The sequence below is a fragment of the Trachemys scripta genome, chromosome 5, assembly GCF_013100865.1.
Source record: "Trachemys scripta elegans isolate TJP31775 chromosome 5, CAS_Tse_1.0, whole genome shotgun sequence".
Lineage (NCBI taxonomy): Eukaryota > Metazoa > Chordata > Testudines > Emydidae > Trachemys > Trachemys scripta.
In genome coordinates, this window is record NC_048302.1 from 25,720,128 (window position 1) to 25,739,547 (window position 19,420).

Below are 19,420 nucleotides of genomic sequence, written 5' to 3' on the forward strand. Positions count from 1 at the left end.
TCAGGAGCCTGAGGCGAAGCGACTGAACTTCTTCGCGCCCTGCGGGAGGGGGAGGCACGGGCAACAGCGAGGGAAAGGGTTGCGCACGCGCAGAACTTCCCGGCGGGACGGAAAGCGAGAGGGAGCGCCTCGACACCTGACGTCACCAGGCTGCGCGCGCGCCCTGCCGCCGGAAGTGGGCAGCATGGCGGCTCTGGTAGCGCGGCTCTGCCGGGCCCCCGGAACTGCCGCCGGGCTCCGCTGCCTCCTCCGAGCCGGCTGCGCCCGCCCCGCCGCCGCGCTCGCTGTCCCGACCTACGGCGGCCCCGGATCGCCGCTGGGCCTTGCGGGGGAGGCGGGGAGCGGGAGGCGGTCGCTGAGCTTTTCCGCGGCGGGGCTGGTGAGCTCGGCGCCCGGCCCCCTGCAGCCCTACCTGCGGCTCATGAGGCTGGACAAGCCCATCGGTGAGTCGCTGCGGGGCTGGAGGCCGGGGCTGGCGCCGTCGGGCGTGCCGGGGCGGGGCAGAGCGGGGGCTGGGACCCCGGGTTCAGCCCCTTACTCCGCGTTAGCCTGCGGGCCCGGCCCTCCAAGGTGCTGAACAGCCACGCGCAAGCGCTGTCCGCAGCTGTGGCAAGTCCCCGATGGCCAGGAGCCGGTGTGATGCCCCTCTGACTCATGGGGATGTTGTGAGGATAAACTCCATGAAGGCTGCTGCAATTACTGGGGCCTTCAGGCGGGAGAGGTCATAGAAATGCAAAGGGTTGCTATAAAACTGGATTTCAGCAGCATTCACCTGCCAAGAGACTGTTGGATTGTCTGTCAGCCTCAAAGTTAAACTATCTACAGTAATACCTGTGTCTAGTCTGTACAGTCTAGTCCCTGATCATTTTTTTAGTGTACAACTTTCAAAACCATCATTCATCCTACCACAATCTAAAACTCCTTGTTGTTTGAGACACAAAAGAGCCACAAAAAAGACATTAAGTATAAACTGCCTTTTGAGTTTGAGAGCTCTTTTCTTTACAAAAGAAATTCCAGTGTTTGTTTTACAAAAATCATGTTATAATAATATTTCACGCAACAGAAGTCGAGTAATATAAAACACTTAAGGATCATTCAGGACAAAAGGATTGATTAACTGGGTTACAGGTGATCTAGTACAGCACCACTCAAAGGATCAGGTGCTGACAGTTTGGTGCCCACCAACACTGTACAATTATGGGAGAGGAAAATGTTTATCAAGGACAGTAAGGCAAATCTCTACACTTGTATATAGTGCCCTGGGATATTTTATGTCTACGATTGTAATGTGGAAGCCTCTCCCGTCGGGGTAGTTAATCCACCTCCCCAAGAGGTGGTAGCTATGTTGATGGGAGAAGCTCTCTTGTTGACACTGTTATCTACACGGGTGATTAGGTGGATTTTTTCACACACCTGAGCAATGTAGTTATAACAATATAGGTCTGTAATGTAGACCTGCCCTTACACAGAGCTCTTCTTCAGGTCTGGGAAACTTGCTCACAAGTTTAGACTAAGCACTAAGGCTATGTCTACACTGGCACTTGTGTCAGTCAGGGGTGTGAAAAAACACCCCTGATAGACGCAAGTTTCACCAACAAAAGCGCTGGTGTGAACAGCGCTATGTCAGCGGGAGACACTCTCCTGCCAACATAGCTACTGCAGCTTGTTAGGGGTGACTTAATTTTGCTGGCAGGAGAATGGCTTCACGGGAGACCGTACAGCTGTGTCACTGTAAGGTCCGTAGTGTAGACATAGCCTAAGACGTTAACACACGTTTAACAGGCCATTTCACCTTAAAAGGTCCTTTGAATACCCCTCCAGTCATAGGGGGAAAGAAAGAGGGATGGATGGCGGTAAGGGGAGAGGGGTTGTTTTATAGATTGTTGTAATAAGGCAGAAATCCAGTATCCTCTATTCTTGATAGAAGGATTGCAATTTGCTTATTCAGGTTAGACAGTCAATTAGTCAGCAGGTCATGTGACATCTGGAACATAAAGTATTTTACAGATTGGCTAGACAATTCATATAAACTCAGGAGACCAATCCATTTCGGAATATGTCCATGTTAATAATTGTAAAGGTAGTTAAATATTTGGTTTGGATAGAGATGTGGAACAAGGTGGCTTACCAAACTAATATGTGTCGCATCTTATGTTCTCTGTAACGGCAGATTTTATAGCTACTGTTCAAACACTGCATTCCCTCCATGGTTCAGTTTTCTGTTTTTATTGGGAAAATAGACAAAGTGTCTTTATATTCAACATTTTAATCAAGAAGAAGAAGAAAAAGAAAAGTAAAGGAGCAGAATCAAATTGTGGAACTGCAGCACCTTGCACAGATAACCATCTTAGCTGTCTCTCAGCTTTGGTGTTGCAGTTTTAGAAGTTTTTAATTAGTAATTCAACACTTATTTACCTTTTATGGCATGCTAAAGAGTAATTCCATTTATAATTTCTCTTTTTCTAATCTCTTTCAAATTCACTTTTCTAGGAACGTGGCTGTTGTATTTGCCATGCACATGGAGTATAGGCTTGGCAGCAGAGCCAGGCTGTTTTCCAGACTGGTATATGCTGTCACTCTTTGGTACTGGAGCGGTCCTGATGCGTGGAGCAGGCTGTACAATTAATGACATGTGGGATCGGGACTATGACAAAAAGGTAGAGAAAGCCCCATGGACTTGAAAAGAACAGACAGGCTCCTCTTAATGTTTGATGAGTAAGTAAATTGCTAGCCTTTTATTGAAGTAAGCCCTTTTCTGTCTTTCACCAAGACAAACTGGTTGTTTGTCTGGTAGAAATACTGGCTTGTCTAATGAAGACTACTTCCAAGTAATCTTTTTTTTTTTTTTTTTTCCCCCCTCCTGGTTCAGAAGGCATATACTAAGTAATATGATGTTTACCATTCATCTTTGAATGGTAAAAGTGCTTTCTTTTTTGCATAACAGAGAGCCACAAGTAGCAATGCAGTAGTGGTTCTTTGTTTTCTAGATAATTTGTATGTAGGATAAGGTACATCAGATAGTTGCAATGTAATCAGAGCTTAATCAACATAAATCCACTTCTTGTAATATTTTCCTAAAAACTGAGCAAAACCAACTGACATGCTTCTTTTAACCTTGTTAGCCGTTATCTAGCCAAGAATTATCAGGGATTTCTTTAGCTGCATTTTGTAACTTTTCAGGTATAAATTTTTGCCAAAGGTGAATTTTATACTCTCTTTCTTAATTAAACTGGTGGCTCTAGTAATGTACCCCAGATAAGAATGAGCTTTTTGTAATGTCCACTTGCGGTTTCCTCAGTAATTTTACACTAAGGGCACGTCTTCACTGGCAACACTGAAGCGCTGCTGTAACAGTGCTTTAACATGGCTTGTATGGTCATGGCATAGTGCTGGGGGAGAGGTCTCCCAGCGCTCTAAAATCCCCACCTCCGCCAGGGGAGTAGCTACCAGCACTGTTGCACTGTCTACACTATAGCACTGAAACTTGCAGTGCTCAGGGGAGTGTTTTTTTCACATCCCTGAGGGGGAAAGTTACAGCGTTGTAAAGTGCCAGTGTAGACAAGCCCTAGGAGAAGATTGGATAATTTGACACTGTTGTGTTCTTGGTGTGTGGTAATAAAAGCTGCTTCCCTTATGGAGTCACTTGCATAATTGGTGTCTAAATACAACAAAATAATGAACTTAAATGAAATTGACAAGAATGTAACAGTAAGGAGTTTAAAATTCATATAGGAAATTATTTTACAAATAAAACCTCAGACAACTGTCTGTGAGAGTGGGTTGGGGGTGTTTTAATGGTGGTATGTCTAGTTAGTGGTCATTTTGTTGATTTCCTGACTAAACATCCCTTGCTTGGTCTTACCCACAGCTGAATTTTTCTTGAATGTTAGAGTTAAATTAGTGCAGCCATTTTTGAGTTGCAAGGAAAGGTGAAGATGATACTTTCTATGGCCCCAAAAATATTTTTTATTGTGTCTCACTTAAACTGCAGATGTATAAACTTCTAACTTGGCATAATTGTAGTCTTAACTGAGAGAGGAAAATCGAGCCAAACTTAAAGGAAAATACCTTAGTATTGTTAAAGTGTGCACAAACAACACTTTGGTTAAATTTTTAGAGCGCTGTAGGCAGGTGGCATTCTTACCTGGCTCTGAGCGTACAGCTGTTCTGTATAAAGTCTAAAACTTACTCCTTCCCTGGGGTTTGGTTTTATTAATTTAGATAATGTAAATTCAGCCTAAACTTTCTTCCCAAACTTGGTTGCTCGTAGAGTTTTCCCTGCTGACCTCTCTGCCCCTGAAAGAGGTTCCGTTGCCTTCTGCTTGGAGCTAATTGAATCTATCTGCTAGTATGATCAGGAATGACTATACAGCATCCTTATGTAGGGTTCAAGCATTTAATGCAGGATGAGTCAACAGAAGGAGCCCTGTAACTCTATTTATAATCCTAGAATCTTCCCCCCTATTACAGACATCTTAGTTCAGAAACTCTTAGAATGTTTGAACAAAATTGCTCTTAAAATAGGGATATTCTCAATATTGCACTGAGCACACAAATAATAAAATTCAAATCTAAACTTTTTATAGTAGCTCTAATTCATCCTCATTACACATAATCCTGCTTTCATTTTTAAAATGCTCCATATTTTAGTAGTAGATGTTAATGTTTATTCATAAATATGTACCATATACAGGATGTGAAATGTGGTAGAGGTAATATTGGTGTAGGAACCTTAACTTTTGAATTCCCTGACTCGTGGGCTTAATTTTCCCACCTTAGTTTGCATTAAGATATGAGTTTTGCCTATAATGTGTAGTTTAACTCAGTATGTTGGATTTAGTATTGAAATTATTCTTTCTTTAGGTTTTAAGAACAGCAAGTCGACCAATAGCTGTTGGAGATATCTCAACTTTTCAGTCCTTCGTTTTTCTTGGGGGACAGCTTAGCTTGGCTTTGTGTGTCCTTCTGTGTCTAAATTACTATAGGTAATGTATGTGTGATCTTTTATTCTTGTACTATTTCGCTACCAGGCTAAAGCATGATGAATTTCAACAGACAAGGCAGTTTTTTGAGACAGCAACCAAATCCATGATTTTAGAACAAAATAATACTTTCAGTCTTAACTACAGCATCATTCCTTTGATACTACAGTATTGTTTCTTAGACTAGGGAATAATGAGAGTACAATAGAATTATTTAAAGTAAACCATATAAAGTCTCATAATGAACTTCTTTCATTACAGTATTGCCCTAGGAGCAGCCTCTCTGTCTCTTGTGATCACTTATCCCCTGATGAAGAGAATCACGTACTGGCCACAGCTGGTTTTGGGTGAGCTTCAAAATTGCTAGTTTCCCTTCTTTCAGACGTAATTTTATTTTTTTGTGTTCTGGCAAAATCTTAATAGTTGAACTTCAATATCAAATGAAGTTGCCTGAAACTACAAATAAGGTGATTGGTATGTCCTACATTTCTTAAACAGATAGTAAAACACATGGAGTTTCTTTCCCTCATGTAGTTCCTCCTTTCCCCATGCTCTGGTGTTGAGAAATAATTGGTTTGTCACCTGAGTACCGAGTGGGAGATGTGGGACATTTTTCTCCCAGTCTCTGGAAATCTTTCTTAAATTGTATTTCACCCTGTATTACACTCTTAAACATTTAAATTAACTGGGGTAAAAAGATGCATTGCACTGTATTCCAGCTTGACCCAGTTTGGTATCCTACCTTTAAATTTTGTTTCACATATTTTTTCCACTTTTAATAACCGCTTTTAATATCTACCACCTTTAGTAACCACCACTATTGTGTCTATTCTGTTCTCCTTCCATTTTCCTTCTTTAACAGTTCTCTAGAGCTAACAAATATTAAGCTTAAGGCCCGACATTTAAGAACATGCTTAACTTGAGATATATGGGTATTCCTGCTGACTTTATTAGGACTAGTCACATGTACAGCTGTTTGCAAGATGGGTGTGTGTGTCTGTTAGTTAAATCAAATATATTTTAGAGAATGTGTTGCTATTTATACTGTGTAATATATAGGTACTTAGATTTATTGCTACTCGTTAAAAATTTGTAGATAAATGTTACAAACCCAATGTGATATATTATTGGGCTTGTTTTTCTTCTTGTTTGAACACTCCACTCTTTTGAAATTTTAAAAAAGAAGAAAAAAAAGTAAAAAAAATAAAACATTGCACAGTGCAATGTACTGATAACAACTCAGCTGTCTGCTCTTCAGATACCATATGGTTTCTCTGTTACTGTCCCTAATAGTAGCAGTTAGCCAGCATCCTCATCAGTGCATTCTCAACAAATATTTCAGAGACTGGAATGTTAGTCACTTTCCTTCTGCTGCAGGTGCAAGAAGAGCATGGAAACCCAGGGATTGGTAGAAGGGAGACGAGTGGTGTTTCCTACTATGATCAGCACTCCTGTTTTCTCATATAACTCCTTTCTTTTCCCATGAGAAAATAATCCTCCCTTTTCCCCCTTCCGCATGTATGAGTTCAGTGTTTCTGGGTTCAGAGATTCCAAGACCAGAATGGACCATTGTGATAATCTAGTCTGACCTTGTGTATAACATAGGCCATACAACTTCCCCAAAATAATTTCTAGGGCTCGTCTTCTGGAAAATATCCAATCTTGATTTAAAAATTGCCAGTGAGGGAGAATCCACCATGACCCTGGATTGGTTAAATCCACCATAACCCGTTACAAATTTACACCATTATTTCCAGTCTGAATTTGTCTAGCATCAGCTTCCAGCCATTGAATAGTGATACCTTTCTCTGATAGATTGAAGAGCCTATTATCAAAAACTTGTTCCCCATATTGGTACTTATAAACTGTAATCAATGTTGTTATAGCTGTGTTGGTCCCAGGAGATTAGAGAGACAAGGTGGGTGAGGTGATGGCTTTTACTGGAGCAGCTTTTATTGGTGGGAGAGACAGTGTGTGATGTTTAGTTGTGATGCACTGAGTAAGTTTCCCAGACCTGAAGAAGAGCTCTTTGTAAGCTAGGAAGCTTGTCTCTCTCACCAACAGAAGTTGGTCCAATAAAAGATATTACCTTATGTCACTAAACCAGTGGTTCTTAACCTTTATTGCAGCCTGCACCCCTTTGGTTCTCAAAATATGTTCTCGCACCCCTTATCAAAAATCATTGAAGTAGGTCAGTTCTTTAAACCTAGATATATTTTTTTGTTTGTATATTACAGTAATTGTTAAAAAATGTATAATGTTAATAAATACATAGGGTTGATGAAACAAAGTAGTTATACTTACATGCCTGTGCTTAATTTGTGTTTTTGATTTACCTTCTAAAAAAATCTGGCACGTCTCAAACCCCCAGAAAGGGCCTCTCGCACCCCAGGTTAAGAACCACTGCTCTAGACTGTAAGCAAGTCGCCCCTTCTCTTTGTTAAGCTCAAGGAGCCCAATCTATTTAGCTTGTCATTGTAAGGCAGGTTTTCTAATTCTTTAATCATTCTTGTGGCTCTTCTTTGAACCCTTTCTCCAATTTATCAACATCCTTTATGAACTGCGGGCACCACAACTGGACACAGTACTCTAGCAGTGGTCGCACCAGAGCCAAATACAAAGGTAAAATAACCAGCCCAGTCCTGTTCAACTTTCCCCTGTTTATGCATCCAGAGATTACACTAGACCTTTGGGCCACAGTGTTGCACTGGGATCTCATGTTCAGCTGATTATCCCCACAACTCCCAAATCTTTTTCAGAGTCCCTGCTTCCCAGGAGAGAGTCCCCCATCCTGTAAGTGTGTAGGGATTAAAAATAAAAAAAACACATAGATGCTTGAGTGTCAAATGTTGATTAAAAAATATAATTTAGATTGTTCCTGACTCTTACATTTTTAGAAGCCTATAATTCTGTATATTTTTCTTATTTCTGTTACTTACAGGACTTACATTTAATTGGGGCGCCTTACTTGGGTGGTCTGCCATCAAAGGTTCATGTGATTGGTCGGTGTGTTTGCCTCTGTACTTCTCTGGAGTTATGTGGACATTGATATATGACACCATCTATGCACATCAGGTGAAGTAATAACATTAACTGTTAACTTCCTCATTGTTAGTTATGTGTGTATTTATGTATAAAACTCACTACTTTGGACTGGCATAGCACTACTAATCTTCCCACTGCAATCAGAAGATTTAAAACCTAGAAATGCTTTTAAGAGATTTTTCTCGTATCCACAAGTTTTCACCCCTCTAATTACCCTATTATCGCATGTTTTTCTGCTCACTGTACTCTCTGTGTAAATTAGTTTATGAACGTCTCTGAGTAGAGCCCTTACTGTTAAAGTGCCGTGTATACCCAGGTATGTCACAGTCAATAGCAGCAGTCAAGTGCTCAGCAGTTTTGAGAGCCAGGCTGCTTATTTCAGTGCCTAAAAATGGATTTAGGAGCCTAACATTAGACACCTGTTCTTAAAAACCTTGGCCTTAAGGCAAAGCCTTTTCTATTACATCCCTAAAACTACTTTCCCCACCCACGACTTCTCAACTTGTGAATTGCTAGGGGTATTATGTTTTTTTTAATAACCTTCTTTATTCTAGGATAAAAGAGATGACCTGGTCATTGGTGTGAAATCAACAGCACTACGGTTCAATGAAAACACAAAACAGTGGCTCAGTGGCTTCAGTGTTGCAATGCTCGCGGGTCTGAGTGTGGCAGGAATAAACTGTGATCAGACTTTCCTCTATTACACAGCTGTGGCTGCCGTCGGTGCTCACTTAGCTCGCCAGGTTTGATCTGATTTTTGTACTTCTTTTCTAAGTGGAAGCTCTAGCTTCCAAATCCTGTATCAGTTTACGTAAAATATTCAGCCATCTTGTCTCACACTGCTGCAGCAAAAAGAAGGCTTTTCAATAATAGCTGCAGGCAGGTCTGTCTTTATACACCTAAGCACATAGCAGCCTTTTCTCATCTCCTAATGTGTTTATTGTAGCCATCACCATGGCATTTGGAGGCATAACTTAGAGTACAATAGAGTAGAACCTCAGAGTTTCAAACACCTCGGGAATGGCGGTTGTTTGTTACTCTGAAATGTTTGTAACTCTGAACAAAATGTTATGGTTGTTCTTTCAAAAATTTACAACTGAACATTGACTTAATACAGCTTTAAAACTTTTATGCAGAAAAAAAAATGCAGCTTCCCCTTTATTTTTTTAGTAGTTTGCATTTAATACTGTACTGTATTTGCTTTTTTCTTTTCCTCTGCTGCTGCCTGATTGTGTACTTGTGGTTCCAAATGAGGTGTGTGGTTGACTGGTCAGTTTGTAACTCTGTTGTTGGTTACTCTGAGGTTCTACTATACATTAGGATTATTCGCTTAAATTAAAGGTGTATAAAGGTTAGTGTGGCGGGGGAGGAGGGGTCTAAATGGCCCAGTGGCTTGGCAATGGATGCAGAATCTTTAAGTGGGGTTATGCTCTGAAAAACAGCAATGGAAAAAAATGTTGGTTTTGTCTCCCAGTAACTCAGTGAAATTGGCACCACTTACAAATGAATACATATTTTCTAACTGCAAGCCCTGCAAACTCATTCTGGGATCTGAAAGGCAGTCTGGGTTCCCTTTGTCTCATACTTTATCACCAACTGCCAATATCCTACAATTGTCATTTAGTTAACAATTCTGTGTAAGTGCCAGGAAACAATCCAGTTCACTGTCTCATATCTATATTGGTTTTAGTGATCTGATGAGTAAAATGTAGTAAAAATCCAACTTACTTTAATCAATAGAATGAGCAGCTAGGACTCATTTTTATGTACTCACACTTCTGATTTTTAAATTCAATCATCTGTTCATATCCAGACCTAGTTTGTAGTGATGGTAAGTAGTCTGTAGGAAATGAACCGGTGGTCTCAGTAGTAGACTGGAGGTAGTAGAAGTGTAGAGGTAGTTCCTGGTAATAGAGAAGTGTCCATATCCCAGCTTGCAGCCTTGTTAGTAGTTAAGAATATAATTGGCATGGAGTCTGATCTATGATCTCTCCCACATCAGGGTTGTGAGGTGCATTGGGGTGATTTGGGGAAGCTCGCACATCTGATACAGGTGCTGTCCTCTATGGATAGATTTCATTCTCTGACTGCTGGCCTGGCATCTTTCATGAGCACTAAATTCCCTCTTTCTTATCATGCAAATATTGAATGGCCAGAATTCCCTTACATGGGAGTCGGCACAGCATGAGAACTTCTGTTCTCCAGACCAGGTAGGCTTGGATATTTGAGAATGAAAACATAAGACTCTGGGGAGGGGAATATAGAACAGTTATCAAGAACAACATAACCGAACATTCATCCCTGTGCCCATGAAAATGCATACACAGAAGTGATATTCAGAAGGTAATTAGGAATTCAGCTGTCTTTAGTTTGGTAGCTGTTATGACCTTTTTCAGAAAGTTAATTGCAGTCGTCTTTTGCTATTCATTTAATCCCCTCTCATCTCTTTTCCCACATGCCCCCGTCTTACACTTGCTTCTCTGTTGCTTGGTCGTCATCCTGTTTGTACCCTGAACATCCCACTGCAGCTCATTTTAAGTAGCAGTGGCCCCCAATGGAGGCAGCTAGGCAGGCTAATCCTTATTTCCAGCTGCTATTGCAGGTCTCCTGTGAGTTTTCTGTGGATGGCAATTTGAGAACCCCTTTCCTGCGAACTCTCGTGTGTGTTTGTATTGAATCTTTGAGACAGATTTTTTAAGGTACAGATAATACACTATGCATCTGTTGTTTGTATCTTTTGGTGCTTAAATACCTTTAAAAATCTGGTCCTTAGTATCCATACATGTTACTCATTCTCTGTACCTTTCTGGTATTTCGTCATCCATTTGTTAAGCACATTTAGGCAGACCTCCGTGTCTGTATCTAATCCAGTGCAGGCACGGAAGTTAGCCTGTGTGGAGCTTGTTGAGTGTCTCTTGAGGTAGGGACTTATGTCTTCTCTGAAGTGTCTGGCATGCTTGTGGTACTATAGATAATAACAGAACATTATACTGTACTTCCACAGATTTACACTTTGGACATACACAAACCTGAAGACTGTTGGAAGAAGTTTTCCTCTAACCGCACAATCGGACTTCTACTTTTCATAGGGATTATAACTGGAAATTTATGGAAAAGAAAAAATCCCAAAGAAATGAATGCAATCAGCACTGATATTTAGTCTTTATTTTAATTAAAAAAAAAAACCTGTATTCAAAAGTAAAAGCATTTTATCCGTAACTGCTACTAGTTTTGCTTAATTCAAATACTTGGCCAAAGAGTCTGTTTTTAAGAAGATACTTTAGCAAACAGAATTATTGTTAGTGTGTGCCTTGTAAATACACTTTAAAGACTGAACTAGCAGTGGTCTTGACAACTAAGCTTCTCAGCTGCTTGTGGTGATCTTTTCTTGTAAAATCCCTGTCCTCCCTCTTGCAGGGAATCTTTTGTAAAATGTTGACTACTGCCCTGGTAGTCTGTAAAACTCTCAGTAGGTTTCTTAGAGTCATGGTTCATGTGAAAATGTAGTCATTTTGTAATGTAAAATAAAACCTGCTGTGTGAAGTTTTCATGGTTTGATTTTTGCAGTAGTTTTTTGCATGAAATATTTAGCTCCAGTAAATCGTTTTGTATCCTGCCAAGTTTAGAAGCATTTATATTTTGGTTCTGGGTAATAAGTAGAAGAATGACTTGCCTGTCTGATTGGCCGGCTATGATTCCAAGCCAGGTGGAAATGCTTTGCTGGAATTTATTCATGGGCCTCGATTTTTTGCCTTTTTTAAATCCCTTTTGAAAACAAACTTCTGCAGCATTGCTTACAAAAAATGAGCTGATCTGCCAAGAATTAGTGATTGGAATATGGGCTATATATAACAACAAACCCAAAATAGCCCAGAACTATTAAAAAGCATACATAGCCGTTCAAGTTGTTTGATGTTGCAAATCTAATCATGTCTTACTTTCACTCCTTTGTGTTTATTACCCTTCAAGATTGTAAGATTTCCAGAGGAAGGACTTGTCTTTCTCTGTGTTCTGTAAAGCCTCTAACATGCTCTTGGGCACAGTAAAAGTAATAATGGGATGACAAATACGTAGGTGAGAACTACTTAGTATTTTTATTTGTTTCTATTATGAATTGCATCATTTAGTAGGTGGTCCAACAGTTCTTTTATTGGCCCTTAATACAGAGCTGTCTCCTGCAAGGTTCTGGGTGCTTTAATATTCTATTGAAGTCAAAGGGTTGAGGGTGGTCAGCCTCTCACAGGAGTAAGTTCATTGATTGTGACTTTCAGTAATGTCCTTGATAGTGTGTGATTTACAAGTGAAGTTGCTCAGCCAACCTGTCATTCCCTCACTAATGAAACTCTGTAAAGAGAATGTACTGTGTAACTTTTGGAGTTAGTTTCTATATAAGGAACAGCAGACACACCTATGGCTGAGTTGCTTCCCTGGCATTTCTTTTAGATGAGGCAGATGTAATTTCCTGTAGTAATGAGCTCTGACAGTTCTTGTAAGTAAGGCACCACACCCTCAACCAAGTTCTTGTGGGCAAATCACTGCCCCCACATAGAGTCCCACTGAAACCACTAGCCCATGGATACATGGATCTGTTTGCACTGAGTTTATTGCAGGATTTGGCCTGACTGTCGTTTTTTATAAGGCTTCCATCTTGCTTTTATAATTCTTTTGTTAATTATTTTTTCTCAAAATAATTTTCTCTGACTCTTTGAACAAACAAAATATTTTAAGCAAAAAGTAAACAAATTAAGAATCTTATTCACTAAGGATGCATTTTTCAGTTTAGTCCTACATACACGTCTCCAAGTATTTCAATATATTTTAGCAACTCATGATAGTTTTGTTTTTCCTGCGGGCTTTTAGATGTTTGGGCCAAGTTTTTTCTAAAACTAGGTAAATTCTCTCTTGTCCTCTATTCTGTGTTTTTTTTTTTTAAATGTTAAATGGTGTGTGCTCTAGATATCAGGGACTTTGAGACTTTAGATCTGCCTTTAAATTAACTGTTTCTAATTAAGGTATTGTGCGGTTTTAGGTTTTAAGCCATCTACTCAAAGCTGTGGTGTTGTCATTAGTGATTCTGGGTCACCAATAAGGAGAGAGAGAAAGCCATGTTAACTTTTAGCTTCCTTAGAACTATTGGTTCCCTCCTGCTCCCATGTTGTCAAAAGAGGTGGGGGACAAAACTATTAAAAGAATATCATTAAGGTAATAGCACGGTGAGAGTGGCTTCGTTGGTTTGTTCTTTCCTTAAAATACAAACAACCCCCCCCGGTATTCTCGAAGTGGGTGGAGAATTTCATGTCATCCTCATCTTGGAGAAAAGCACAGAACAAAATACACAACCCCAGTTTATTTATCAGTACCAGTTTAAACTATTGGCTTACTAGCCAAATCTAGATCAGTGCTTTCTGGAAGCCTCTATTCTATTGAGGATTCTGGCCTTTTAAAAATAGTTTCCCATGTTCCAGATTCTCAGTTATGAACGTGTTGCATCTGGCTCTCCAAATCATTAGTAATTATCAGTATAACTTGTCCATAGGTGTATGCATTTGCCTATTTGACTTGTGTTGGCTCTCTGAGAAGAAAAGAAAGATGCTGCACCTGTTGCACTTCATTCCGATCCATTTCACTCACACCAATGTCACACTGAACAAGGAAACTCCGAACAGGAGAGTGACCTGAATCCTTAAGGAAAACAAAACCAAATCTGAATAGTGCCTTAAGAAGACAGACCGCACCCTGTCACATACGAAGAATGGTAGGCAAATGCAAAATGAAGTCTTTGACAATGTCCATGTAGTCTCAGGATTGTTTTAAATACAACAGTCTATTCTGGGTGGGTGGCTTGAAGGTGTTCAAGATCCTTGAAATTGCATCTTCAAACCAGCTGGATAGGGTTTTTTAAGTGGACAGATCCATCCAAAATGTTCTCTCTTTTCCTAAAATTGGATTTTTGTGTATTAACTTCTCCCTATAGTATGTATAATCCCCACCCTCAGTTTGGAGTTCTGAAGTAGTATCTTCAGCTATATTTGGTATGAGAGCTTGACATTACTGCATGATTTCAATCCTGTAACTTTTGCCCGTAATGAGAGATGCAGCTTAGGTAGTTAAGGTACACCGTGGTGTGTGCGTGGCCTCACAAACCCGAAAGGCCAGCACTGGCACGGATAACCAGTGATCTCTAGGGAAGAGCTGTGATAGCTCTCAGCCCTGCTGATTGATTTAAAATTTTAAATAGATTTACGTTTTCAAAGCAATCTTCAAAAGGAGAAGGCTTGGGGGTGGGGAAAGAGTTAATGAAAAGTATGGAAGAGAACATATGTATACATTTTTGCAAACCAGATCCCAGTTACCCTAAAGATCAACTTCAACTATTCTGTCCCCATCTATTCTCTATGTAATGGTGCAGGGGGGAAGGGGCAAGAATCTCAAGTTCCTTGAAGTTTATGGTTTTGCTTCTACAAATCTTGATCTCCCAGATGATGACCCTGCAGGGGAAGAATGTAGATACCCTGGCATAAAGAGCACCAGTGTGCAGAACTGCCTGAAATTCATCCTTGGTATGGAGGCTATTGAAGGCCCCCCTAGACCACATAAACCTTGTACAGCCAGAGATTGTAGATGTCTTAGGTCTCAGTAGGCTAGTATATAAGGTATTCAAGGATTAGGAATACTAGATCTGTGATTGTGTGTGTGTAGTGGCCCAGAAATCTTCCACAGGGGCTGAATTAATGCCCCAGAGCTTCTTTCTGAGATGGGAGATGAATTCCATCCCCTTTGTAAACCACCCATGGAGTTCCCCAGATACAATCAGGTTACTTAGGTTGGGATTTTCAAAAGTAGCTAGAGGATTTAGGAGCACAAGTTCCATTGACTTTCAGTTGGACTGGTGCTCCTGTAAGTCATGTAGGAGCATTGGAAAATCCCAATCTTGGTCTTCCACGGCAGAATTTCAAATTACACAGTGTAGCATCTCTGGAGCTAGACCTGTTAAATCAGTAAACAAACATTTTGAAGTGCACTGATCTTTATTTTTTGAACTGCAACAATTATTACAGAAATCTCAATTTTTGTTTTAGTCACAAATGTGTACTTAATGTAAGCATTATGGCCCCCATTCTCAATTGTCTTATACTAGTGTAAATTGTGCTGTAGAGTCAAATCAGTGTAAAACTGATGGTATAAAGAATCAGTCCACTTATGTCAAAATTTTTACCCATTATCATTTTATGTTTACGCGCTCATTTCTTCTGTTCTCCCTTTCTTTCTCCCATTCATTTTCTTTCGTTCTTTCTCTATTGGAACTTTTTTTTTTTTTTTTTTTTTACCCCTTGCTTACTTATTTTTTTAATTTAAAAAGCCAATTTTCGCAATGGTTTTAATCATACCAAACTCAGGACATTTTAAATTTCGTTTTCTATAACTAACTCAACCACATTGCTTGTATATATACACCGGGGTGGCCAACCTGAGCCTGAGAAGGAGCCAGAATTTACCAATGTACATTGCCAAAGAGCCACAGCAGCCCCCCCACCCCACTCCCACCGCCTCCCACCCACTGGCAGCCCTCCTTCAGCTCCCTCACCCAGCTCCCAGCACCTCCCACCCACCGGCAGCCCCCCATCAGCTCCCGCTCCCAGCGCCTCCCACCCACCAGCAGTCCCACCAATTAGCGCCTCCCCTTCCCTTCCCGCACCTCCCAATCAGCTGTTTCGTGGCGTGCAGGAGGATCTGGGGTGGAGGGAGGAGCAAGGGCAGGCTCGGGGAGGGGGCAGAAAGGGGTGGAGTTGGAGCAGGGGTTGAGCAGTGAGCACCCCCCAGGCACATTGGAAAGTTGGCGCCTGTAGCTGCAGCCCCGGAGTCGGTGCCTACACAAGGAGCCGCATATTAACTTCTGAAGAGCCGCATGTGGCTCCGGAGCCACAGGTTGGCCACCCTGATATACAAATTGACAGCCTATATTCAAAATGTAACAAGGGACTTGAGTTACTATGTGAACAAAGATTTCAGTTCTGAGTTTTGCAAGATTAAATCTCACCCTTGGTATTGCATAATGTATTTCTTTTGTATCTAACATACGTCATTTTGTGATGCAAAAACAGATGACTGTTCTTACAAAATATATTTTCAGGTCAATTTGTGATTATCCTATAATTAAATTCCTTGATGACAAATAGCCAATAGCAGTTTTGGAAAGCCGCCTAGTTAATTTACATGTTGCAATTTGTGTTGCATATGGATATATAAGGGACTTGGTTGAAGTTGGACCAAGAAAAGCGATTTCTTGATCTCTCTCTCTCCAAGCCTGCTCTGCAAGTGGTATGTGCATATTTCTTTGTTTAGTTTGACAGATTATTTGGCAAAGTTCAATGTATTCAAACTTGCAAAAGCTGTTAGCTGCTGAGTTGGTTATTTATGGGAAGGGAAGTTAGTAAAAAGTGAAAATGTTTAGTTTTCTGCTCAACAAACCAATTAAGGTAAAATTAAATATGCTGTAAATCTTATTAGTGGGAATTTGACAAAATTATGCACCTAAGCTGAAAAGCAGAAACTCATTTTTGTTTGTTTTTTTTTGCCTGACACTGTTCAGATTGTAGTTGGGGATTGGTCCTGCTTTGAGCAGGGGGTTGGACTAGATGACCTCCTGAGGTCCCTTCCAACCCTGATATTCTATGATTCTATGAAATATATTGAAATTGATATCTCCCAGAAAGTTCGAGGCTGTTTTTACTGAAAAATGAACTTTGCTACAGTTTAAATTTGGCTGCCTATATTTCAAAATGACCAATGGAGACAAAGTACATCTTACTAATGGTATTGGGATTGTGAAACAGATTTCAGAAGAATTCAAGGAAACTTCTATCCTATGTGCTTTGGGATTATCCATGTTTTAAGAGAAGGCATATGTTGCTTGCTGTTTTCAGGATGCTCTATCTTCCTTTCACCTATTTTCTTCCCTCTTGAAAGAGGCAATGATCTCGTCATCTGCAATCTTGTTCAGTCCCCGAGATCAGGGCCGGCTCCAGACACCAGCGAAGAAAGCAGGTGCTTGGGGCAGTCAATGGAAAGGGGAGGCACGTACGGGTCTTCGGCGGCAATTCAGCGGCGAGTCCCTCACTCCCTTTCGGAGGGAAGGACCTGCTGCCAAATTGCCGCCAAAGAATGAAATAAAAGAATAGCGGAGCTGCCGCCGATGGCTGCTTTTCTTTTTTTTTTCCCCTTCGCCACTTGGGGCAGCAAAAACGCTGGAGCCGGCCCTGACCGAGATGGGTATAGTATTAGTGATGGCAGAGTACCAGAGGCTCAGGTGCTACAAAGAGCCAGAGCTGAGCATACAGGCTGCTCGTGCTGTTTGCAATGGTCTCTGCTGTAGGTGTACCCAGTCCCTAGTGTAAGTGAAAAGTTTCTCCGGTAAACTCAAGCAGAGCCACCCAGAGGGGGGGGGGGGGCAAGTGGGGCAATTTGCCTCAGGCCCCCACAAGAATTCTATAGTATTGCAACTTTTTTTTATGGAAGAGGCCCCCAAAATTGCTTTGCCCCAGGCCCCCTGAATCCTCTGGGCGGCCCTGAACTCAAGGTGTGTGAGTTTAAGTACAGATACACAGTGCTGTCAAAGAAAGAGTGCCAAAATACACGTTTGTCTAGGGCACTATTTTCCCTAAGGCTGGGCCTGGAGGCAATAGCTCCATTGCTGGCAAGCTTCCAGAGGACTCTGGAGAGCAATTCTTGTCTCTAGTCTCTGAGGGATGCCTCACATCTCAATCCGCTCTGCAGGTTTCTTTAGACATGGCAGATTCTGCAGCCAGGGCCATGACGACAGCAGTGACTATGCACAGATCATCCTGGGTACAGTCCTCGGGGATTCCTGGGGCAGTGCAACAATTGAAGACCTGCCTTCTGAGGCATGTGCTCTATTTGCATCGAAAATAGAGGAGGCGTTACACACGCTAAAAGATTCAAGAGTGGTGTCGAAGTCTCTCAGCCTTTATACGCCAGCAACGAAGAGGACAAAACGTCACCCTCAATGTTAGTTCAGGCAGCAATACTACCCCTTCTGCCAGCCTGATCTGTCCAAGAGGAGATAAAGGCCCATCAGGAGGAAGCCAATGCCTTCTATTTCCTCACTTTCTTCATCCCAGCAGCCACAGACCTCAGAGCAGTCATTTTGACTCTTACGTTGAGGACAGCGCACTATCCAACCCAGATCTCACCTGGCTTTTTCCACCTTTCTGGGACAGATTGTCCCATTTTCTACATTGAACAAGTGGGTGCTTGTCTTGGTGGAATTGGGATATACTCTCCAGACTCCTCTCTATCCCACCCTCGTGCTCCTACCCACTCCCTCTTCAGGGCAGACATGCCAAACCCACAAAAAAAATGCAGAAATTGGGCTTGTTTTTGGCTTAATTGGCTTGTGAGTTGCTTTTTGGCTTGTTACTTGTTTGGCTTGTAGCTTGTTGCTTCTTTTGTTTGATTGGCTTCCGGCAAGCAGGGGCAAGGGGGGAAAGAGTCGGGTGCACAGCGGGCCCACCACAGTCCCAGACTGTATGCTGGGGGGGATCGAGTCACATAGAGTGTTGGGGTTCTTAGGGATTGGCTTGTTTTGAAATGGGATTAGCTTGATTTTGGGCTATATTGTGAAAGTAGGGGTGCTTATTTACCGCCTGAAAGTTGGCAACTGTGCTTCAGAGACCCCTCTTGTGAGTCCGTGCTGAGGTAAGAGGTGCAGACTATACGTTCTTTGGGAGTGAGAGAAGCGGTGCCCCTTCTTCATCAGTGCAGGGGAGTTTGTTTCTGATATTTCCTAATACTCAAAGCCAAAGGAGCGCTCAGGCCCATACTGGATGTTTGGAACCTGAACAAATACACCAAGAAGGTAAAGTTCCATGTGAGATCCCTGACTATGATGATCCCTTCCCTGGATCTGGGAGACTGGTATGCTGCCCTTGACTTACAGGATACCTATTTCGATGTAGTGATCCATCCTGGCCACAGGAGATTTCTGAGGTACATCATAGAAGACAGCCATTACCATTTCACCATTCTGCCCTTCAGTCTATCTTCAGCACCTACAGTTTTTACCAAGTGCATGGCTGTAGTGGCAGCCTACCTTCACAAAGGAGATATCCACGTCTATCCTCACCTGGACGACTGGTTGGTTCATAGTTGCTACATACGCCCCAAACGCTGTCTGTTCAGCATCTGGGGCCTAAAACTGAACAAAGAAAAATCGACCTTAAGAGCTCTGCAAGGGATGGAATCAACTGGGGTCATCCTGGATTCAGCCTTGGCCAGGGCTTCCCTGCGTCTTTCCAGATTTCACACACTAGGATATCTCTGTGCATCCCCGCTCATGAGCCATTCCCAGACCACTGTGAGGAGTTCTCTCAGAC

The 19,420-nt window shown here is 41.7% G+C and overlaps 1 protein-coding gene across 1 annotated transcript; it reads left to right on the forward strand.

Annotated features, from left to right (window-relative positions):
* Positions 1–149: 149 nt before the first annotated feature.
* Positions 150–11,577, forward strand: COQ2 (coenzyme Q2, polyprenyltransferase). The gene is made up of 7 exons (XM_034772208.1): positions 150–443; positions 2,491–2,657; positions 4,864–4,985; positions 5,244–5,329; positions 7,924–8,057; positions 8,582–8,770; positions 11,032–11,577. Exons 1-7 carry the CDS (start codon positions 185–187, stop codon positions 11,185–11,187), a joined length of 1,113 nt encoding a protein of 370 aa, XP_034628099.1. The 5' UTR covers positions 150–184; the 3' UTR covers positions 11,188–11,577.
* The last annotated feature ends 7,843 nt before the right edge of the window (positions 11,578–19,420 follow it).